Source organism: Atractosteus spatula, chromosome 10 (assembly GCF_055471065.1).
Source record: "Atractosteus spatula isolate fAtrSpa1 chromosome 10, fAtrSpa1.hap1, whole genome shotgun sequence".
NCBI classification, from domain to species: domain Eukaryota; kingdom Metazoa; phylum Chordata; class Actinopteri; order Semionotiformes; family Lepisosteidae; genus Atractosteus; species Atractosteus spatula.
The window spans coordinates 21,142,448-21,167,597 of NC_142715.1; the positions used below are offsets into that span (position 1 = coordinate 21,142,448).

At 40.3% G+C, this 25,150-nt stretch overlaps 1 protein-coding gene and 3 non-coding genes across 4 annotated transcripts in view; 3 read left to right on the top strand and 1 right to left on the bottom strand.

Annotated features, from left to right (window-relative positions):
- LOC148825762 (uncharacterized) overlaps positions 1-25,150 on the top strand; it is a 232,396-nt gene that overhangs the window by 111,529 nt on the left and 95,717 nt on the right. Inside the window, exon 3 of the mRNA XM_088926342.1 lies at positions 8,794-8,803. Coding sequence (XP_088782468.1) covers positions 8,794-8,803 — 10 coding nt within the window. The remainder of the gene's footprint in view (positions 1-8,793; positions 8,804-25,150) is intronic.
- trnal-caa (transfer RNA leucine (anticodon CAA)) lies at positions 1,185-1,295 on the top strand. The gene is made up of 2 exons: positions 1,185-1,222; positions 1,250-1,295. It is a non-coding gene; the product is annotated as a tRNA-Leu (tRNA).
- trnaa-ggc (transfer RNA alanine (anticodon GGC)) lies at positions 19,773-19,844 on the bottom strand. The gene has a single exon. It is a non-coding gene; the product is annotated as a tRNA-Ala (tRNA).
- trnai-uau (transfer RNA isoleucine (anticodon UAU)) lies at positions 24,593-24,686 on the top strand. Its single transcript has 2 exons — positions 24,593-24,630; positions 24,651-24,686. It is a non-coding gene; the product is annotated as a tRNA-Ile (tRNA).

The window sequence follows — 25,150 nt, forward strand, 5'->3', positions numbered from 1 at the left end:
AGCTTTTGATCAAAGTCTGAGTAAAAGAAGATCGGCTATTTTAACTGTTTGAATGAAATACACAAAGGGCACCTTCCTTCGAGCCGGAGTCAAACTAGCGACCTAAGAATTCCCTCTTGTTTCCGCTACAGTCCTCTGCTCTACCAACTGAGCTATCAACAGATGTCAGGAGCTGCTCTCTGGCACATACTGTCCAATGTACTGAAATGTTCCGGATGATTTAAATCCCAGATTGACATCGTTTCCAACTCGTTTCCTTAGTCTTGTTTACCTTGAATTTAAGCCACAAACCAGGATTCTACTGTATAAACTTCCGGAGATATTACAAAATGTTTGATGGAGCATCAATCATTCCAGGCGGAAATTAACTCCTTTTCTTTCTCGAGGGATCATATTAAACATTTCATTTGGATCGAGAAGAGGATCACCATGAGACACAAAACAAACTGTTTCATTCTGTCTTTATTAGAATCTGTATCACAGCTAATGCATGTAAAACCTTTAGTATGCGAGAGTGAGAGTTCAATTATGCCAGGGAATGTGAGAAAAGAGAACTGAAATTTAGTAAATTAATATTTAAATAGAGTGTAACTCTTCAAAGTGTCACTGCAAAATTATTACAGGGGTCTACCAGCTGCCGGACGTACTTGTTTTGGGACTATTTCCAATAAGTACCGCATTAGTAGTTGTGTGTCCTTACTGGTATCTTTTAAACATTCGGTTATATACAAACGGGACAGAGACACAGTAATAATCCGATTTTAACGTGTCCTGCATTTTAACTTACTGAACAGATAAATTGAAATGTTCTGATTCAGAGCCCCTGCAGTTCGTGCTAATTAGAACCACAACAATACTCCTGAGTCCTGAGCACCACACTGAGCAAAGGTTCAGCTGAACTCTGACTTTGTTCAGCACGACTTGTTGTTGCAGTTGAGCTCAGAGCTGGAGATGATCTCCATATTCTACCACACTAACTAGTCCTAAACGTAGTACACAGTACACACTTTTTTAAAACAATTTAAAATATTACACAAAGGCTGTAAAGCACACTCTAAATCGATCCGAATATTTGATTTCCGCGATCCGTTTAGGCAACATTAGGCAACGTGGCGCTTCTCCGGCAAAGCATTTCTCAGTTTTGTGAACTACTGGTCCTTTTAACACACCAACTTACGTACCTCGTCAGGATGGCCGAGTGGTCTAAGGCGCCAGACTCAAGGACTCCTGTCTTTCCATTGCTTGGGTGTTCTGGTCTCTGAATAGAGGCGTGGGTTCAAATCCCACTCCTGACAGCTTTTCCCTCTCTTGCATTTTTCCTGTCTTGTGCTCGCTGACAACGACAGAAAGAAGAAAACGGAGAAACCGGCTTGCGGGCACATGATGGGCAGGGAAATGCTTCGTGAACACTTCAATGTGATTAGCAGAAAGTCAAATAGGCTTCGATTTCTCCCTTAAGAACTGTTTGGGGTGCCTGTAATCGAGTAAAGATTTACGGTCAAGGTATGCATTCAAAGGTGAAAGACCGAAATATAAATCCAGAAGAAGATGTATTAAAACATTTATTTCCTTGCGGTTTCTCCTGTATTTAATTAAATGTGGCATTGTGAAATCAGCCTGTAGCCCTACGGAATACAGCCACTCTCCCGGTGACAGCGGCAGGAGCCGAGAGGATTAAATCAGAGCTCGAACAGAGAGTTAAAAAAATATGGGCAACTAGAACATAGATCATATAACATTTTTATTAAACTTTCCTATCTGCTCGGCCTTACTGAAGTATTTTAGCTGCATTTTAGCTTCTATTTATATACTTTACAGTAGATAGTGTTTAGTAAGAGAAGAGAGATACAAGCGCTAAACCCCCACAATAACCAAACCTTAACTAAAGCAGGAAGATCAGTTTCTGCTCGAGACGTTTTCTGAACTGTAAACCTTCAACACTGGCTGGAGACGCTGTGTGTCTGGACTCAGAGGTTGTATAAGAAAAGACTCGGAGAGTTGCAGGCGCAGCTCATTGCTCTGCGCTCCCCGTGCGGAATGCGCGTGTCCTCCCTCCTTCATTACTTTCATACACTCCTCTCAAGCCACAGCAAACTCCTGGAATATTTCGGTGAACAGATACTGGGTCTTTCTTTCCGAGATCATAGGCAGAAACAATAAACACGGTGAAAACAGGAAGGTATTCTGATCGTATAGAGAAATGCGCAAAAATACATTTCCTAAAATCCAATAAAATCTAGTTACATTCTGATGTATCTGAATAGTTTTGGCACAGTTGTTACAGCAAAGAGACAAATAAACTTTTTTTAAATTTCATTCGAGCTGTAGTTTTGAAAATGTTTTTTCCAATTCTCTAAATAATACAAACACAAATACCCGTTGTAAGCGTCTGACCATTGATATTCTTGAATTATAAGCCCGTACACACGCTGGCAGGCAGTTCAGCGAATATGATGCCCCTGCAGGGGCCGAATATTAGACAGACGTATACATACAGTCATTGTGTGGAGTTTATTCCTCCTCTACCGCAGTCTTTGCCTCTTGTCACATTTTCGCTTAATTGTCGATTTTTTGTATAGAACACCGAATATCTTGAGGAAGCCTGTCAAGCGAAGACTGATGGATTATTGAGGTGCAAACACTGGTTCAAAATCAACGCCCTCTGCTATTGCCGTTGTTTCTTTGATACTTTCTTCAAATTCCTCATCTGACCTTCAAAAATCGAGGGATATTAAGCATAATACCATACAAATTGTAACTTTCTTTTGATTGCCAGTTTTATTAAAATGCCATCCTCTTTTACTGTTATTTTAGATGGTTGGCAAGGCGTAATATCCCCCCTCTCACCCTCAGCTAAAATATTTTAAAAGTACAACAACATTACATTATATTGAACAGCACTTCGGTTAACATTTATATTCAAATTAAGGTAAATTTACGAAAATATTAAAATAGAACTCCGGCGATCTGTTGTTTTTGCTTGTCAAGTTCTCAAACAATTTTGCATTGTTTTTTAAATTACTTTAGCTGAAGATGCAACGGGAGTAGAAGTGAATTCTCCCGCCACCCATTGGAACATAAATGAACATGGGTGAATACTATCTGCTTGGAAGTTGCCAATGTCGGGAATTATTGGAAGTTCCAGGTAATGTTGACTCTTTTCTCAATTGTTTACTACTGCAAATATCAAAATAGTTCAGGTTTTGCGGAAAAATAAAATTTTTGCGGTGATGATGTTTACTACAGGAAGAAGTGCGTCCCTGGGTGGGTTCAAAACACCCACCTTTGGGTTAATAGCCGAACACGCGAACCGATTGCACCACAAAAATGCTTGCACCTTGCTTTTTTTCATTTACATGCTTTTGGTGAACAAAAAATTCGCTCGCATTTCATCTTTCGTAAGCTATATGGTTAATAAAAAGCAAGATGGGTTCCGCAAAGGAAATTAATACACGCATTAAACCAAATCAAGACCTCTGTGAGTGTCCCAAATTACATGTTCTGTAAAACAAGACAGGAAGAAAGGTACCATTGGAATTCGGATCCAGTATCTCCTCTTTATTAAACAGGTGTTTTAATCAACTTTGTCATGGCCCCGGCAGAGCGCTCTTCTTTTATAGCAGCTTAGACACACCGCCATGAGACATCTGCGTTCGGTGTGCGTTGAGCCTACTCACCGAGCAAGTTGCCTCCTTTAATGCACTAGCAGCCCGATACTAAGAGACAGGATGAGAAATGGCTTTTATCTGGCACTTTTCATGTCCAAGGAGATCAATGTGCTTTCCGTGTACAACAGGGTGTCCTCTACACCCGCCACCGAAGCATAGCACAGGCTTGGTGACTTGACATCTCCCAAGGAAAATAGTGAAATTACAGGTGGAAGAGGAAAATGACCCTCAAGAATGCAGAAAGATGGTCATCTTAATGGCGCCAAATCATGTCTGAAGGGAGTGGGTTTCTAGGTGAGGTGGCTGAGTGGTTAAGGTGATTGATTATACAATATATTGTGCTCTGCACATGGGGTTTGAATCCCATCCTCATCAGTGATAATAATTTTTTTTTGCTTTAACGTAACCTTACATTTGCCCGTAAAGTTCATATATTTTTCTGTAGCTGCAAATCCCCAATATTTCTGCTGTCTCCCGAGAAACACAAGCGTGGAGTCAAATCATATTAAATAACACAACACATCTATTAATTTAACACCCAGATGTGACAGAACACATGTAAGACTTACACACAATGTGTGGATTTTTTTTAAAAACAAGTTGTGCCAAAAACTAAATGAACACCTCCATTAAACTTAATGCAGAAGCATGTTGTCTATACTGATAAATGGTGCAAAAAGACAGGAATATAGGCACCACTGGGATTTGATCCTAGGATGTCCTGTTTACTACCTAAGCACTTTTACCAACGAAGCCACAGCAAAGCACTACCCTTTTTTAAGTGGTTGTGTTTTCATTTCATTTTTCGCTCTTGTACTAGAGAAGTAATGTTTCTAGATGTGCATGAACGTGGTATAGTAGGCTGACAGCAGGAACACGTGGCCCACAAGCAGTGACGGTATTAGAGGTGCCTGCAGTATGTTGGTTTGTGAGAAGCGATAAAGTAACTTGCCGAGGAAGCAGGTGTGCCTGATTTAATAGAGGCCATCGAGCAGAAAAAGTAACAGAAGAACCAACATAAATTCAACAGCGATCTTCTGCAGCTGAAAACACAGGCGAGACTTCTCCAGGAAACTCACAACCTCAGCATGACTTCATTGCACACTGCTGTTGAGAACGATTGCTGCAGTGGTGCACTGGAGCTGTGCAAGTATTTCTCTCTACACTGAGTGACACTGCAGAAACGCAGGGTTTTGGCTGTGGATCCATTTCCTCGTGGAAGAAAGAGACAGTAAAATAGCAAGGAAAATACAAGAGAAGAAACTGAAAGAATTGTGCCCACTGCAAAGTAGGAAAGACAGAGGTGTCCGGACACTTAAAACAGCTCAGCGGATAATTTGTGACAATCAGCAGATGGATTCAGGTTCTGTTGTGCAGTTTGAACGTTTGTTCTCTGAAATCTGGTTCGTTATATTAGATGAACTGATATTAAATAGGAATAATCATTGATATAATAATTGATGTCTGGAGAAGGCAAATAACCTTCGTTCATGATTTGGGATGTGACTGGTTACATTTCAACAACTACAACCCCCTATATAAAGGGTTTGCACTCTTATGCAATCAAGGGATTGAAATATTTTTATTATTATTATTGTTGTTCCAAAAATGTTCTATTTGTTATTTCTGATGGAGCTGTGTGCAAAGATTTAACAAGCTCAACTCCCGGCAACGATTCGCCGTGAAGAAGCAAAACATTGAAGTTTCACAGACAGAAGCAGTACGCCAGCACAACCAACATTAAAACACTACGATTTGCACTGACTCGAAAGTGATCTCAGCAGACGTTGTTCCCTGCATAACGCTAAAGGTGGCAAAGCGCATTTGGGTTGAGAGGACGCAGTAAAGCTTTTGTTTTCTGCCTTGATGTCAAGCTGACAAAGTATCTCTAAAAACTTAGCTTAGGTTCTCAAGAGACTGTCAAAACACAATTCCACTGATTGCTTTCCAAGTCACTTTTTGCCAGCCGGTAATATTTCTTCTGCACTGATAACCAAGAATCGAATTTCATTTTTTTGCAAGCTGTGTGAATTTCTTGAAAAACAAGTTTTCCAGAAAGGAACTGAACACATGCATTTAACGAAATCAAGCCCTTTGTGATTGCCCGAAATGGTACGTTCTGTACCACAAGATAAGAAGAAAGACACAGCTGGGATTGGAATCTAAATTCTTTTGTGTAATAGACAGGTGCTTTAACTAAGTAAGGCACGGTGAAAGGACAACCATCACCTTTTACAGCCACTTGGACACACCGCTCTGAGACATCTGCGTTCAGTAAGCGCTGAATCTGCGCTCAGAGCAAATTGCCTCTTTTACATAGCAGCCCCGACACTGAGAAACGAAGAGAACTGGCTTTAATCTGGCATTTTCATGTCCAATGCGTTTGACATCTCCCAAGGGCGACAGAGTTCTTTTGTGACACTATTTCTTCTTCTTTTTTCTTTCTGTGCGCTTTGATAAAAAAAAAAACAAGAAATCGCGCAAGGAAAAAATGTCATTTTTTTCATAGAGAAAACGTGCACCAGGAAATGTGTTGAGAAGAAATGATTTAACATGATACGTGACCTAACTTACCGGAGCAAATGTTCACCCGTCGAGGTCTGCTTTACTACAAGAGTGAAAGATTTGATCATTTCTCGGCATTGTGGAAGAAAACAGTCTTTTTTGAATTCTAAATCAGTCGGAATTTCAGTGCGACACATAAACCCTTTGTCTGATTTAAAGAGTTTATATTTTAAAACTCATAAAAATGTAGAAAACACCTGTTTCTCACTTTGAAATTTTAGACGGGGTGGTGTATTACTAGTAGCAGCGCAGCACACTATGGCGCAATTCATGTTATGTGATGTACCAGAGGTTTAATAAATAACGAGTCTGATTTCGAATCATAAGATTGTAGGTTAGACTTCTACCTGGCTCGTGTAAACTTTACTCAGGCTCCGCAGTAATAGATGTCTATTATGTAATGAACTGCACCTGAAAGCAAACGTTGGGTCTGTTCTTTTTTTTCCAGCATGAAATAGCAAATCGTTACAAAAAGCACCAGCTGCCCAATAGCGTTTTTTTTTTAATTACATTTACTTCAGGCTTCAGAGTAATTTTAATAAAACAAAAGTGTCCTGAAACTCCCTAGCAGGTTTGCTTGAACCTGTATTAAAAAAAGTTAGCTGAAACTTCCAGGATTCCATTTCATTTTCTGATGTAGCTGTCTCTGAAGTCAGACGTGATGTTTAGCAGATGTGAACTGTGCCTTTTCTCTTTTGTTCAAGGGTATTCGCTGTGTGAGCTCTATTTTGTTTAGATTATCTACAGTATGTGGTGTACACACAGATCTCAACTGCATGGTGTGAATTCCGTGTTCAGGACCAGCAGAACCTGAAAAACTATGAGGTAACTCCGGTGTGATTTGAACACACAGCTTTCTGATCGGGAGTCAGATGCACTACCGTTGCGCCACAAGGTCACAGCTGTCTACGGATTTGAATTCCCCAAAGGAGAAAAATCAGCTTCACAAAAAAAAAATTTTTTTTCCTCCTGTGAGGAGCGCCGCTCTTCTGAAGAGAGTTTCTTCTTCCCAGACCACATTTTATTTTTCCTGCGCAGCTCTTGTACAGGTGTTGTTCTCGATAACAGATCCAGGAACACTGATTGTTTTTCTATTTCTTTAATTAAGTACCCCATGGTGCAACTGTAACACGTCTGTCTCTAAATCCCGAAGTTAATTTTCAGAGTATATCGGAGTCAACTGATACTGATCAGGTTCTGATTTTGCTGAACCCACAGCTTTAATCATAATGTCAAATTCCCAAAGCCTGCTGACCTTATATGTCCATCCCTTCTCGTCAAAACTCGTATTTTCACAGGGTACCGTTCAGAAATCGCTGTATAGAATGAAAAACTCCAGTAGATGTTTGTGATTTTCCTTTAAAAACAATTGAATCTCCGGAAACTTTACGGAGTGTATCACTTTTACTGAGACCGAGGAGTGTTAAGCTGTACATGAGTCTTTGTGAGTCGGTTGTTAACCAAAAGGGTGGTGGTTTGAGCCCTCCCAGGGACGCTATGAGCCTTTTAATGTACACACCCTCCTCACTTCATTTCTCCATGGCCGCTCTTGTATCGCAATCAAATACAGAGCCCGTAGGGAGTAGAAGGCTCGCAAAAATAGCTCACTGTGTATATAATGAAGAATCGGAGGTTAGTTTCTTATCTGCATGTTGCAGAGCCTTACGCAACTCGTTCCAACAGGGATCAATAGGGTTTGATCCCTGCACGGGCTATAAGTTGAAAGGTCCAGCTGGCTTTTATGTTTCACACTAAATTGCGATCTTGAAACCAAAATAATTAGAAATATTGAACACAACCGTTGTTCTCCAAGAAGGAAGGCTGTTTTACACTGATGTCACTCCTTTTTATTTAACCCGGATTGTGAAGACAACTCTGCCCTATCAAAGGAAAATGTTACACAAAAGTCGGAAAGCACACTCTGAACCCATCTGTATATTTGATTCCCGCGATCCGTTCAAAGCTGCTTAGTGCTTCGCAAGCAAATCATTTCAGGGAAGAAACTCAGTTTAGTGAACTACTTGTGTATTTTCACTCATTGAATTTGATCTCAAAATTACTGTTCAGATTTATTGGAAAACGTCACAAGCATTATTAGGTTAGGACTGTAAATTTTTGTGTTTTAATATCTTGGTATATTGACCTTCATTTTAATATAGATATAACCATAAAAGTTGTTAAGCATATTGTACCTTTGTCGTACTTTTTAAAACATTTTAGCTGAGGACGCACGGCGACTATTATACCTTGTGATACATGCAAGACATCTGTAAACGAAGATGTAATTACAATAAAATTGGCAATTAACAGAAAACCACAATTTGTATAATATTATTCCTCGATATCGATGATCAGTTGAAGGATTTGAAGAAACTATCAAAGAAACAGCAGCAATAGCAGATGATTTTGGTTTTGAACCCAACTTTACACCTCAATAATCCATTTGTCCTCGAAAAAAGAAAAGACAGGCATGTTTTGAATCTCATAATTATCCTCTTCTAGATCCAAAAGAAACGTATAAATTGATTGCTTCCTTAGTATTTTGGATTTTCTTACGAAGATCTCACGAAGTATTGCCAGGATCTATATTTAGCGTTTGGTAGCGATAACACTGCTGATATTGATTGAGTAAAAATCTATGATGTATTGACAGTTTTATCTGAAGCGAGAAGTCCTCGAACGCCGCTTATGAAGTGTTGGGATTCATACCAAGAAATACTTTTTGTTTTCCCACCCAAAATGCTGCTATTGCATTACACATTATATGAACATTGCCGGTTGTGGTAGCTTCTGGGTGCAATTTTCCAAAATTGAAACTAATTACAAAATTATTTCAGATGAACCATGTCCAAAAATTTTAAATCTTGACTAATATTAATATCAACTGAAATTACTACAGAAAAAAAGATTTAACCAAAACATTTATAAGGTTATGCAAGCCTAAAAAGTAGAACAATTAATTTCATATAACTTATATTTTTTATTTTTTTAGAAATGGGCTCACACACCTGAAGACACTAACGTTTCTCTCCGCTGGAGTATGTGAATAATAGTTTAACCCAAAATGTTTCTAATTGTGATTTTGTTAAAATGCAATAAATCGTCTATCAGCAGTAAGAAATTATTAAGAAAGTAAGAAATTGTTTTATTTCATAAACTGTAAGACATGAAGATAGTTTACAGTTTGCATCCTTCACTTTGTCTTTTAACTTAAGCATACAGGATCCAAGCCCGTGTGCGGACGGTTGTGTTTCTTGAATCTCTTGTAATCATCAAAAGTCGTTGTTTAGTCTTTCAGTTTTTTCTCGAGTTGTACCATGGATATTTTATACGATGCAGCTTTCAGCTCAGTGCGGAGTGCAGAAGGAGGACTCTCTCGCTGAACGATCTCTCAAGAAATCCCGGGCTAGATTCAGCAGATGGCTTCTTCAACAGCCACGACAAGTCTGAATTCTCTGAATTTCCTGAATATACTGTAACGTTAAATTAGTTCAAATAATTTGGTAGTTAACATAACTAAATGCTTTGGAGGTATATTTAAAACAGCAGAGCAAGACTTCAGGCACTTCGAGTATGCATGAAATTAATTGTGTAAACCTGGATCTATATGAACAAGAGTTCTCTTGTTCATTATATCTTTTTATATTTGTTAATTGAATATATCAATTGAGTATATCTGTTATATTTTTTAATGGGATAGGACTGTACACTGGTGGTTCCAAGGGGAAAAAAGGGTTATTGAGCCATTGGACATTCAGAGATTATATGTTGTGTGGGCAAATGTAACCATGTGCGAAAGTAAAAAAAATCCTCTTAGATGATCAAAGAATAAGTTGGGTGGGTGAATGTAACTGTGCTCTAACAATCCTCTTAGATGAAGCCCTACAGATGCAGCCCCTGAAAGTGTATTCGACTTACCTGTATAGTACTGCTGACACAAATGTAGCCTCTACATCAGACAGAAAAGGCAATGTGTTCGCTTAATCGTATGAAGGATCTCCTTGTGAATCTGTCTCATTCATCAATGGAAATAGAAGCCATTAGAATACGATACATGTTCACCTTCAACCCCGCAGCTGCCGGACGTGCTTGTTTTGGGACTATTTGCAATGAGTATCGCATTAGTAGGGTTGTGTCCTTAAAAATGTAAGGGACGTTCAGTTATATAAAAACGGGACAGAGACAAAGTAATAATCCTATTTTAACGTGTCCTGCATTTTAACTTACTGAACAGATAAATTGAAATGTTCTGATTCAGAGCCCCTGCAAATTAGAACCACAACAATACTCCTGAGTCCTGAGCACCACACTGAGCACAAGATCAGCTGGGCTCTGACTTGTTCAGCATGACTTCTTGTTGCAGTTGAGCTCAGAGCTGGAGATGATCTCCATATTCTACCACACTAACTAGTCTTAAAGGTAGTACACAGTACACACTTTTTAAATACAATTTAAAATATTACACAAAGGCTGTAAAGCACACTCTGAATCGATCCGAATATTTGATTTCCGTGATCCGTTTAGGCAACAACAGGCAACGTGGTGCTTCTCCAGCAAAGCATTTCTCAGTTTTGTGACCTACTGGTGCTTTTAACACAATGACTTGCCTAGCTTGTCAGGAGTGGTCTAAGGTGACAGACTCAAGGACTCCTGTCTTTTCATTGCTTGGGTGTTCTGCTCTCTCAATAGACACGTGGGTTCAAATCCCACTCCTGCCAGCTGTTCTCTTTTCCCTCTCTTGCATTTTTCCAGTCTTGTTGTGCTCACTGACAACGAGAGGAAGAGGAAAACGGAGAAACCGGTTTGTAGGCACATGATGGGCAGTGAAATGCTTCGTGAACACTTACACGTTATTAGCAGAAAGTCAAATAGGCTTCGATTTCTGCCTTAAGAACTGTTTGGGCTGCCTGTAATCGAGTAAAGATTTATGGCCAATGTATGCATTCAACGGTGAAAGACCGAAATATAAATCCAGAAGAAGATTTATTAAAACATATCATTGTCCTTGCGGTTTCTCCTGTATTTAATTAAATGTGGCATTGTGAAATCAACCTGTAGCCCTACGGAATGCAGAGTGACAGCGGCAGGAGCAGAGAGGATTATATCAGAGCTTGAAAAGAGAGTTCGAAAATATAGGCAAATTGATTTATAGAACATTTGATTTAAACTTTCCTATCTGCTCGGCCTTACTGAAGTATTTGTAGCTGTATTTCATCTTCTATTTCTATACTTTACAGTAGATAGTGTTTAGCCAGAGAAGAGAGATACAAGCGCTATACCCCCACAGCAGCTGCCGATTCCGATAACCTTAACTAAAGCAGGAAGATCAGTTTCTGCTGGAGACAGACGTTTTCTGAACTGTAAATCTCCAAAACAGGCTGGAGATGCTTTGTTTCCGGGTTCAGAGGTTATATAAGAAAAGACTCAGCGAGCTGCAGGCGCGGCTCATTGCTCTGCGCTCCCCGTGAGTAACGTGCGTGAGTTCCTTCTTTATCATCTTTATACACTCCTCTCAAACCACAGAAAACTCCCGGAATATTTCAGTGAACTGCTACTGGGTCTTTCTTTCCGAGATCACAGGCAGAAACAATAAACACGCTGAAAACAGGAAGGTATTCCTGATCGTAGTGGGAAATGCGCAAAAAGAAATTTCCTAAAATCCAATAAAGTCCTGTCACGTTCAGGTACTATTCTGATGTATATGAACAGTTTTGGCACAGTTGTTACAACAAAGAAACAATTAAGCTGTTCTTATTTCATTCGAGCTGTAGTTTTGAAAGTGTTTTTTTTTTCAATTCTCTAAATAATACAAAACACAATCACTCATCGTCAGCGTCTGAACATTGATATTCCTGAATTGTAAGCCCGTACACAGGCATCGCGAAATTCGTGCAAGAGTCACACGCTGGCAGTTGAGAGAATATGATGCCTTTCAGGGACCAAATATTAGACAGTGTCATCGTGCGAAGTTTATTCCTCCTCTACCGCAGTCATTGCCTCGGACCACCCCTCTTGGCACATTTGTGCTTTGTTTTCGATTTTCTGTATAAAACACCGAATATCTTGAGGAAGTCTGGCAAGCGAAGACTGTTGGATTATTGAGGTGCAAACATTGTTTCAAAATCAACATCCTCTGCTATTACCGTTGCTATTGATAGTTTCTTCAAATTCTTCATCTGACCTTCAATATCGAGGGATATTGAGCATAATACCATACAAATTCAGGTGGGCAGCTGCGTCAGCATGCGTAAGCTGCAAAGGAACAAGTAATAGGTTTATTTCATGCTGAAAAGACAAGAAAGAAAACAAAGTTGCGGCCGTGGAGCCTTCTTCAGGTGTACTAAGAACACTTTCTCCACACCTGAAGAAGGCCCAATGCATGAAATGTTGTGTTTTTTTCTTCTCTTTTCAGCACGGAATAAACCTCGTTCCATTGCATACCATACAAATTGTAGCTTTCTTTTGATCGCCAGTTTTATTAAAATGCCAGCTTCTTTTACAGTTAGTTTAGATTTTTGCAAGGTGTAATATCCCCCCTCGCATCCTCAGCTAAAATATTTTAAAAGTACAACAAAATTACATTATATTGAAACAGCACTTAGATTAACATTTATATTCAAATTAAGGTAAATATACGAAAATATTAAAATACAGCTCCGGCGATCTGTCTTTTTGCTCTTCAAGTTCTCAAACAATTTTGCACTGTATTTTAAATTACTTTAGCTGAGGATGCAACGGGAGTATAAGTGAATTCTCCTGCCACCCATTGAAACACACTTTTCATGTCCAAGGAGATCAATGTGATAGATAGATACTTTATTGATCCCGTGAGGGAAATTGCAGTGCAACAGCAGCTTAACACACACAACACAGCCACAGTGTAACAGATTATATAATAATAGTACAATACATACAATACAATACAAGAGTTACTCACAGTCCGGACGCACAAGAACAAACTAGAACAGAACAGTACACAGAAAATCGTATCACACATATGAATATAAATATAGATGTAGCTATAGATATAAATATAAATGTATTGCACAGGTCCCTGGCATATATTGCACAAAAAATGGTTGTAAACGGGAAAAAGAAAAAGAAAAAGAAAGAGAACAGATGTAGCAGTAGATGTGTAGATGCGTTTAGTCCAGAAACAGGTCACTGTCGATGTTGCCTCTGCCAAGACGCAAGGTGGATGCGTTGTACAGTCTTATGGCAGAAGGCAAGAATGACCTCCTGTAGCGCTCCCTGTCGCACCGTGGATGAATCAGTCTATTGCTGAACGTGCTCTTCATTCCTGCAAGCCTGTCATAGAGGGGATGGGAGAAGTTGTCCATGATGGCCTCTAGTTTGGACATCATTCTCCTCTCAGCCACTACCTCCAAGGGGTCCAGGTCAGACCCAGTGACAGAGCTTGCTCTCCTGATGAGCTTGTTCAGCCTTTTGGAATCCACTGGTCTAATCCCAGAGCCCCAGCACACCACTGCGTAGAAAATGGCACTCGCTACCACCGACTGATAGAACATGTGTAGCATCTTACTACACACATTGAAGGACCTGAGCCTCCTCAAGAAGTAAAGTCGGCTCTGTCCCTTCTTATAGATGGCCTCGATGTTCTTAGACCATTCCAGTCTATCGTCGATGTGCACTCCCAGGTACTTGTACGAGTCCACCATCTCCACGCCACTCCCATGGATGTAGACAGGAGTAGGTTTGACCTTTTTCCTCCTGAAATCTACCACCAGTTCCTTTGTCTTTGTTACATTCAGTTCCAAGTGGTTCACCCCACACCACTCCACAAAGCTGCTGACCAGTCCTCTGTACTCCTCCTCCTGCTCACCCTTGATACATCCCACAATTGCAGAGTCATCTGAAAACTTCTGCAGGTGGCATGACTTTGAGTTGTACTTAAAGTCCGAAGTATAGAGGGTGAAGAGGAATGGAGAAAGAACTGTCCCTTGAGGTGCCCCTGTGTTACTCACTACCTGTTCAGACACACAGTTCTGAAGTCTCACAGACTGTGGTCTGCCTGTCAGGTAGTCAGTGATCCACGAGGTCGTGGAGGCATCGACTTGCATCTCCTCCACCTTCCTCCTTAGAAGTGGCTGGATGGTATTGAAGGCACTGGAGAAGTAAAAAAACATGATACTTACAGTGTTGCCAACCCTGTCCAGGTGTGAGTAGCTTTTCCATTTGCTTTCCATGTACAACAGGGTGTCCTCTACACCCGTCACTGAAGCACAACACACGCTTGGCTTGACATCACTCAAGCAAAATAGTGCAATGGCAGGTGGAAGAGGAAAATGACCCTCAAGATTGGAGAAAGATTATCATCTTGAGCGCGCCAAATCATATGCGACGGGGCTGATTTTCTTGACGAGATGGCCGAGTGGTTAAGGCGATAGACTGCTAATCTGCATGTGTGGGTTCGAATCCCATCCTTGTCAGTTTGTACTTTTGACTTGTGATCCGTTTCTAAGTCGGGTTTGTGGACTTTTGCTACCGTAGTAGAGCAGTAATATTTCTAGCGTTGGCTGAACATGGCTTACAGCAGTAGCTGACAGACAATAGTCTCTTAATATTTAGGTTACATTTATGTTTTGTACTGCTTTCACCTGATATTAATAGTAGTCTTGATGAACGATTTAGGGACATGGTGCATCTTGAAAAATGTTCTTGTTAATTTCAATTTGGAAAAACTGCACTCACCAGAAGCTGAAACGGGTCGTGTTTACATAATGCACAATGCAATAGCAACGTTTGGAGTTGAATCTTGCTACGAGTTACCTGTTACAGGAGGCGTTTTAGGACTTTTTTGGCTCAGATAATACTATCAATTCATCTTACATTTCTACTACATCAGGATTAGCAACGTTATCTTTACCTAGCACTAAATGTAGCTTTAAATAAGAGTAAATTTTAAAATATATGTAAAACTAAATGCTATTCCATATATTGTAACTTTGTGGTATTTATAATGTTTCTCTGAGGATGCAAGGGAAAGTATTATACATTGCAAAACATCCAAGACAAAGGTAAAAGAGGCTCATATTTTAATACAATTTTCGATCAAAAGAAAACCACACTCTGTATGATATCATGGTTAATATCCCAAGATATCGACGTTCAGTTGAAAGATTTGAAGAAACTCTCCAAGAAGCAACTGCAGTAGCGGAGTTTTGATTTGAACCGATGTTTACACCTCAATAATCCATTAGTCCTCGAAAGAAACAAAGACAGGGATGTTTTGAGTGTCACCATGATCCTCTTCTCAATCCAAAAGAAAGGTTTTGTATGATCCTGATCCCACTAGAAAAAGAGTCAATTTCGGCCTGCACTGATATCCCTTCAAACGTTTTGTAAGATCTCTGGTAGAATATACAGTAGAATCCTGGTCTATTTCTTCTACTAAAAGAGACTATGGGAGTGAGTATTTGATGTCGAACTGGGATTTAAATAAACAGAAACACTACACTACATTGGGCTACGCGTATGACAAAACGTGTGGGTTTTGAGTTGACCTTTCCATAGCTCAGTTGCTAGAGTATAAAGCTGTTTCAAAAAGCAGCGAGCGATTGTTATGTCGCTGTTTTGAATCCGGCTCGAAGGATGGTGTTTTCTTGTTCCTAATTAAAAAGTGAAAATAGCGAATTTGTCTTTCTTGTTCTTTCTTTTACGTTCACCGAAAGCTCAGCAAACAGAGAAGCAGAGGCTCCTGTTCTGATCTATCCTCACGTCTGATTGTCTTGCTTTGACCTTTAAAATGTGCAGTGTTGACCGTTCACTCTTCCTAACACATTTAAGACCTGCGGAAAAGACTCGCTATCGGGAGTTTAGTTCAGTGGTAGCGTGCACGTACGCTATGAAGCGTCATTTTCAATCGCCGGCGTCTCCACTCTGGATTCTTTTAAAACATGATATCTTTCCTTCCTCTTGTGACTTCCCTCGTGTGTGAATTTCAGGGAGACACATAAACTCTTTGTCTGAAGAGACAAAGAAGACGTTTTTTAAACCAGACAAATCGAAAGACGTAGTAATTATAGACACGTACAAAACACGTGAATCTAATTGAGAACATGTGGACCGGGGCGATGTATTACTAGTAGCGGCTCTGAGCTCACTGTAGTGCAGTTGAGTAAGAGGATAGTAGGGACAGTGGTGCAATGGATACCGTCTCTGATTTTGGATCAGAAGTTTTTAGGTTCGATTCCTGCCTGGCTCGTGAAGCTTTAAAACCACGCTACTCAACACTGTCACCTAGTGTGTGCGGTCCTACACAACCTTGCTATCGACTGGATGAGTCTCCAGTTCATTCCGCCTGTTTCACCACCGTTATTGTTGGACCACAGCCACAGATATGAGAAGACATACTGTTCCGAACAACTGTCTTAAATAATCACGTTGAAAAAGGTGACTAAGTTTCTTTTTCTTTAACGTAACCTTACATTTGCCTATAAAGTTTACACTTTTTTCTGTAGCCACAAATCCCCAATATTTCTGCTGTCTCCTGAGAAACACGAGTATAGAGTTAAAACACAATAAATAATACCACAAATCTATTCAGTTAACACCCAGATGTGACAGGGGTGACTTGCACCCCCTTTAAATATGTATTTCTTTAATTTCAGTTCTCTTCCCTCCCCAAGATACCTGCAAATTCACTATCGCATATTAAAGGCTGTACATGCATTACCTGTAATACAGCTACTAATAAAGATATCCATTAAAGTTAATTATTAATAAATAATACTATTATTCATAAAGACATGTATTCATAAGATTCATCATGAATAGTTGTGGTGTCTGGAAAGCAACTGTAGTTAAATATAGAAAAAAGAGTAGTAGTTATTGAGGTAATTTCAGGTAGAATGTAAGAACTAAAGTTAACTAGTCCGACAGTAATGCGTGGGGTCCTATCAATAGAAAAAAAAATATTTGTATCCTGAAAATACAACAACCACAAAAGGAGAAGTATTCTGGGAACAAATCCCTGTAGTAGTTGAACAACTATAAAAACAAACAAAAAACTTGAAAACATAAAGAAAAAGAACATTAAAAACATATCTTGGAAACAACAAAAACACAGAATCTAACTGTGAGAGCTTTTTCAAATTTTTGGTACTGCATCGTGCTCCTCTCGTCTAAGAAGATATCTCGGTGATATCTTTCTAAGAAAATAATTGCCCGGTGATATCGACTCAGGTACTCAGTTGTTACGTGCTGTAACTCAATACATGCAAAGCACATGTATTCCCTCCAATTATCAATAAGGTATTAAACATTACATGCCACTTTTTGTCTAGCTGATGTTCATGTTGGATCAGTGAGAAAGGCAAGCCTGGTTGTGCTTGAACCAGCACCTTACTTTAATTTTAGTCCCGACCTGACTACACTAAGCAATTGTACCACAGAGATTCAAACAGGTTGGTTTTCTCCATTTACAGTTTTTGGGAAAAAATAATCTGCATTTTTTAAACAAGATTGTATTTCAATTTTCACAAATTGTAAGTATTTCTTGAAAAAAGCTGTTTCAGAAAGAAACTGAGTAGACGGGAATAGTCCAGTCAGTAGAATATTGAACTTCTCATCTCAGGGTCCCTATTCAGGCGGCTGATTTTCTTGCAACTACTTATTCCATGCTGAAACGAGAAGGAAACACATTACAGCAGAGGAGCCTTCTTTGGGTGTGATACAGATTAAACTTTTATTTGTTTCTTCCAAATTAATTTAAACCTAATCTCCAGCACCTAAACTCGTCAGTTGCTAAAGACACAGACCATACTGCTCCAGGTGAGGTTCAAAACCACAACCTCAGCATGAGGGGGGGCTTTTCTTACAGATATATAACATCTCCAAAATAAAAACACACCAGGCTGTTAAGAGAAGCGATTTATAACAACAGGAGTAGGAGAATGACAAACCGAGGAATGAAATTCATTAAACAAAAAAAATGTTTACTTCACAGACTAATGCGTTATAAAGCATACTCCTGTGGAGCAGAAAAGAAAGAGCACAAGTCACTGTAATAAGCGCTTTTAAGCGTTTTACACGTATCTCCACAGAATAGAAGCCAGGAGGATCAGACCCCTGATCCTGGAGGTTGAAGAGCAGCTATTGGTTTTATTTCCACCCGAGCTCTCAGTTCCTCAGCCGGTTTGATGATTTAATTAACTGTATAACTGTTATCAGACTCTGTTTAACTGTATATTTATAAGACGTGTGGGAGATGCTGAATTCCAGGGCTGGTGTGGAATCACACACAGACAGGTCTTCTATGTGATCTGAGTCTCACTGCTCAGAGCTACAGACTGGTCAACTAGTCACTATTGTAGACACGACCATCGGTCTGCTGCTGCTGATAATCATATTACACTTATAAGAGTGGCAATACTGCTGTTCATTAAATAAGTAAAAATAATAATATGAGATAATCACATATTGCTCAATTGCAATTGTTTAACACTTCTGACAGAGGTTTGGAGGCTGACTTACAGTAAAGACACTGAATCAGGACAGTAATACTGAAGGGCTGGAGGTCCTGGAAAGGGTTAATAGAAGCTTCTTGCTCCTGACCTGGAACAGAGCCCACAGCTGCCAGATCAGTGACCCCTGAGCCCAGTTCACAGAGAGGGGAACCAGCCACAGCCTCACAGTACAGCCTGGCTTCCTGTGCTGGACGAGCTCAGAAGAGCACAAACCACAGACTCACTGCAGAGTCTGACCTGCAGCTCCAGTGAAGCTCGGTCTTATATCACTGCTTTTAGGCTGTATTAACAAGGACTGATTTTTATAAGAAATCATCATATAATTGCTTTTTCAAACTGATTCTTGCACTTATGCTCCTGCTGCTGCAGTTATTATGGTGAGGCTGTAACACAGGAGCTCTGCTATATTGAACAGGAAAGTTGAAATACAGCATAACTACTAATACTACTACAGCTATTACTACAACTACTCCTGCCACTGATACTACTGCTACCTACTATTACTATTAATACCTACTACTAATATTTTACTGCTCCTCCTACTACTACTGCTACTATTACCTATAAGAATAAGGAGGAGGAGTTGAGATTTGTCCTCACTCTGTTCAGACTGGGGGTGTATTAGTGTATAAGTATCAGTTCAGCTCCACTGTGCTGTTAGAGAGTCTCAGTCTCACAGTCAGCTCCACTCAGAAAGACACTGGGGCCACAGCTGGAGGGGCTGGAACATCTGTGTGGACTGGAGCTGCACAGGGACAGACTCAGGGTCTGAGGGACTCAACTGGAAGAGCTGCTGTCCACCATGCTTAGTACAGAGGGGACAGTCACTGCTGGGCTTTTCTTTCTTTTTCATTTAAATTATTATGCTCTGTTCGCATCCACAGGACATCCAGTTCTTATTCAGTCCACCTTGTCTCTGTATTCCTGTGCTGACCTCACTGCCACAGTGGATGAAACAGTGATTTTAACTAGGAAACGTGTTCTCTGAACACGAGCAAAGAGTTCTCACTTAACAGAAGATTGCGATGTGAGTAATGTAATATAAAGCACCTGGAGATACCAGGGATCGAACCCAGGACCTCACACATGCCAAGCATGCGCTCTACCACTGAGCTACATCCCCAATGGAAAAGGGAACTGCTTTCCTTTAGTTTCAAAGTCTTCAAAAAACTCGCAATGTAGGAGTCTCAATAGTAAGAGAACATAACTGTCGCCAGTGATTAGTATTCTTGCATATCCTGCCTTGCTTTTGCTTGCTTGGTACAGCCCCCCACTCCATGGTCTGATCACAAACAGATCGGGTGAGCTGTCAGTCCAGGTTGGAAGTAACGTTCGAAAGCACTAAAAATCTGACTTTGGAACGAGAAGACCGTGTTTTTTTAAACGAGTAAACGATAAAATAATAATAAGACTATGTCAAGTTCAAGTTCAAATTCAAGTTTATTGTCATTATACTCATATACAGGTATATGGTATAACTAAATGCTATTTAGCTAGCTCTCGGACATAAGTAGTACAAAGAAAAAAACACAGAGACAGAGACAACAGCCGATGTGCAAAAAACAACAACAGGCAGTGTGCAAAACAACAAAAAGGTAACAGGTTATGTACAAAAACATGCATCAAAAGAATGAAATAAAGGGATAGAAATTATGGGGAGTGAGCTTTTGACATGTATAGTAGAGGTAGATTTTCAATGTGTGTTTGGGTTTTTGGTAAGAAAGAAGGCACTGTGAGGTTCAGATCATAGTTGAGAGGTGAGGTGAGAGTGAGAGAGGCTGGGAGTTTAATAGTTTGATAGTGCGGGGGTAAAAACTGTTTCTGAGTCTGGTAGTCCGGACCCGAATGCTCCGGTACCGTTTTCCATGTCATGCTAAACGCCATAAATTGTGTTCGGCCAGTCGTGTTACTCGTCCTAAAGTTACGGAAAGTCGGATGCAACTGGTGCAATCAGCACCCTTTTCTTCAGGATAGTCGAGCGGTTTAAAACAGCAAGTTCACAGAATTGTGTTTTTTAAGCTTTGTGTTTCGCTCTCCAAATAGAGGCACAGGTTCAAATCCCACTCCCGACAGTCAGGCGTTTTACCCTGTCTTTTTTACCTGCCTTTACACTGTTTCAGTCTTGTTGTGCTCGCTGACAATCACAGTACAAGGAAAACGGAGAAACTACTTAGCAAAAACAAAACGGACAGAAAAAAGCTTCGTAAACACGTGAATGTGATTAGCAGCAGTAAGGTATGCATTCAAATGTTTAAGGCTGATTTATAAAAGCAGCAGAAGAAAAGTGCAGCACAATGCAATTTGTGAGAATTCGCGGGTTTTTATGCTGCTTGGACTTCTTTCAAGCCTATGAAGTGATCCCCGTTTTATTTTCATTTCAAACTTCAGAACCGAATAACAAAAAGGTTTCATGTGTGACAGCATTCCGTTGCAAATACCGTTTCCACGATGTATTCAGCAACGGGAATGACATATTTTAGTGCTGGCTCAAATGCGAGGAATTTCAGAAAAACCTGGAAAAGCAACGCTTGCTGTATATGACAAATTTAAAGCGTGTAGTCAGCATGAACAGAACAACGCAATGCTCTGTAAAAACTATCTGAAGCCGCAATTACTCTTTTATCTCAGGCAGTTCATTCCGATACGATGTTTCCGCAGAATAAATGAAATGCCAACTCCAAACATGTTGTTGCCATTATTGTTACTCCTGCTGCTGTAGTTTTAAGCTTTAATCAGTGGGTATGTAATGTTGTAAAGGGGCTGGACTACTTTGTTCAGTCCAAATTCCATTATGTGAATTTATGCTTTTTTAATAACAGCATTAACAATACAATGCGTGCTCAAAAACCGTTACTTATTAGCTTAAGAAGCGGCAGTGTTTTGACAAAGTGTGGTATTCGAACAGAAAATGCTGAAGTGTTTAATACTTGCTTGTGAGCAGATCTCCCTTAATTTAGACAAACTCTTGTTCGGCCGATGATTTCAGATCAAAATCTGAATGAAGTGGAAAGAAAGCTGAAATACGCTGGGTACTGGGTATCACTGTTACGCCATCAGGTCATGCTAGAAGGATTGGGGGGGATCAAATTGACACAGAGGGACCCGATGTGGGGGCTGAACCCACAGTTCTGAGATTAAGAGATTCTTGCTCTATGGACTGCGCCTATATAACTCTTGTGCTACAGCAGTAATGTTTCTGGGTGTGGATGAACATGACATAATAGACTGACAGCAGGAACACGTGGCCCACAGGCAGTGACAGTATCGCTATATTTGGCTGCAGTATATTGTGTTGAGAGCAGCAATAACTTTCCTGCAGAGATGGGAGTGCCTTTAATACAGCTCTTTCAATCGGACAGAGTAACAGGAACTGACCTAAAGTTTCGGCTGTGGATCCATCTCCACATAAAACAGCTTGGTGATAATTTGCAGCGACAGTTTTATGTTATTTAGTACACGGATTTCTCTTCATGTTCCTTAAGATGTGTAATTTGTATGTTGGTTGTATGAGAACAGTTTCTTCTAAAGTCCTGTCAATCGACAGTGGAGAGCTAGCTGTTGCACATCTTCAAGAAGACTCTCTTTAAGGCGATTACAAGTTTCTCAAACAAATCTGTGTCATATTTTTAAAATAGTTCAGGTGGGTAGCTGTGTCAGCATGCGTAGGCTGCAAAGGAACAAGTAATAGGTTTATTCCATGCTGAAAAAAAGAAGAAAGAGAACACGTTTCGGCCGTGGAGCCTTCTTCAGGTGTGAGAGAGACAGGGCAGTAGGCAAAGGTAAAGTAGCGGGAGAACAAAGGTTGGGAGGGAGGAGGAGTGAGAGGCGGGAGCAGGGGACAGAAAGAGAGGCCAATCAAGAGGTGTGAAGTCAGAATGGGTGCAGAGAGGTGTGAAATGAAACTTCCAATGAATGGAGAAAATTTAAAAGAACAGTAGTCTGTCATTAAGGGAAGGGAGAATGTGTGATCCTAGCTGCAGAATAATTTTAGTTTCGGTGGTCTTTCACATTGCAACAGAGCTCGCTGTATCACCTGCAAGTACACAGGCACCACCACACTCATTCAAGGCCCCTCAGGACAATTCCGGATCACCCAGACAGCATCTTGTACCTCCAGCAACCTTATTTACTGTATCTCTTGCAGTAAATGCCCAGCCATCTACATTGGAGAAACAGGAAGGAGACTCGGATACCGCTTCAGAGAACACGTCAGGGCTGTGAAGATTAAAGATCTCTCCAAGCCCATTGTTTCTCATTTCACCTCTGACGGCCACGACCACTCTAATCTCTCCGTCTGTGTTCTCAAAGACGGTTTTCCGAACTCATACATCAGAAAGACCACCGAAACTAAAATTATTCTGCAGCTAGGATCACACATTCTCCCTTCCCTTAACGACAGACTACTGTTCTTTTAAATTTTCTCCATTCATTGGAAGTTTCATTTCACACCTCTCTGCACCCAGTCTGACTTCACACCTCTTGACTGGCCTCTCTTTCTGTCCCCTGCTCCCGCCTCTCACTCCTCCTACCTCCCAACCTTTGTTCTCCCGCTACTTTACCTTTGCCTACTGCCCTGTCTCTCTCACACCTGAAGAAGGCTCCACGGCCGAAACGTTGTGTTCTCTTTCTTCTTTTTTTCAGCATGGAATAAACCTATTACTTGTATATTTTTAAAATAGTTTAGCTAATGAGCAACGAGAGTACAAATGAATTCTCCCACCCTCCATTCGAAGATAAAACTCTATGTGCGAGTCTAAGTTTCCTTGAAGCTACTGATGTTCGTCATTATTGGACATTCCCGGTGATATTGACTAAGAAGCTCAACTTTTACGTGTTGTAGTTCAACATGTGCAATACATTCGTATCCCCTGCAAATATCGGCAAGGTCAGTGATATTCTCAACAATTTGTGCCATTGCAATTCGTGCAATTCGTGCCATACTTTTTCTAAATGTATTCTGACATGCCAGGATCAGAGGGTCATATTTAAAAAACTGTTGCATTAAAATTTCATGTACTTCAGGATTTTGATAGTCTGTTACATTGTCTTTCACACGTCAGTGTCAGAACTGTGAGACATTTTCATAATTGGGGGGAAGGCCGTAGCAATAAGCAGAAAGTGCAATCACCTTTTACCAGTGTAAGTCCATGTTGTGGTGAGTTTTTAAAATTGGTTTGCGATTTTCTGAAATATATTCCATACAAAAATATAATTTGGACAGTCGCTATTTATTTGGATATTCCCTTTCAGTGAAGATGTCTACAGTATTCCAGCTGGATTAGTACTGATCAAAGAGAGCCATCTACAGGCGAAAGGCGACATAACATCACAGCAGTACCATTTAAGGTGGAAAGAAAAACACGCATAAGAAGCTGGCGAATAAGAAGCCAACTTCAGCCTCTAGCAGACCCTTGGAGCCACGCTCAAAATAATCATCTTTCCCAGTACTTAAGAGTCATATTTAGAGCGGTTTACTGCAATTTTATTTGATTGATGGGAGATGTGAAGCCATCGAGCCTGTACTGCGCTTTCACATTGAAATTGAAGCCATTTCTCATGCTTTCTCTCAGTGTTGGGGCATCAATTGCGTGTAAAGGAGGCGACTTGAAAATGAAGATACAAACTGCACAGTTTAAGGCACATGAAGAGAAATCTGTGTGCTGATTGACTCAAAAAATGTCGATACAAATAATCTGCCAGGCTGATTTACTTGTCCGTCCCCCTTTGCTGTTAGCACAATTCTTTCAGTTTCTTTTCTTGTATTTTCCTTGCTATTTTAGTGTTCCCCATGTATAGATGGTTCCACAACCGAAACCGTTTTCACCCTGTGTTTCTGCAGCGTCAGTCTGTATGAGGAGCACACCTTGCACAGCTCCAGTGGCGCAATCGGTCAGCGCGTGGTATTTATACAGCAGTGCACAGTGGAGTGATGCCGAGGTTGTGAGTTTGAGCCTCACCTGGAGCAGTGTCTTCAGCTACTGAAAGCAACTTTCGAGTTTAGATACTCTTAGGTATCTGATGAAGATAAATTAACATCAAACGAAGAAGTGAAGGTTTACTTCGAGTCATAATCAAATAAGGCTCCACAGCTGAAACATTGTGTTTCCTTCTCTTTTCAGCATGGAATAAACCTTGACTTTTTCCTTTGAAGCCCATGCATGCTGACGCAGCTCCCTACTTAAATTACCAGCAGCTGTGTACCTCCAGCTGACCTGTACACAAATATATGAGAGAGGTCTACTGAGACGAGAGGAGCACTGAAGACTTGAAAAAGCTCTCGCATTAGACTGTGTTTTTGTTGTTCCCCAGATTTGTTTTTAATGTTCTTTTTCTTTTGAAGTTGTTGCGTTTGTTTTTTTTTTCATAGTTGTTAGACTACTACAGGGATTTACCTAGGTTCCTGGAAAACTTCTTGTTTTGTGTTTGTTG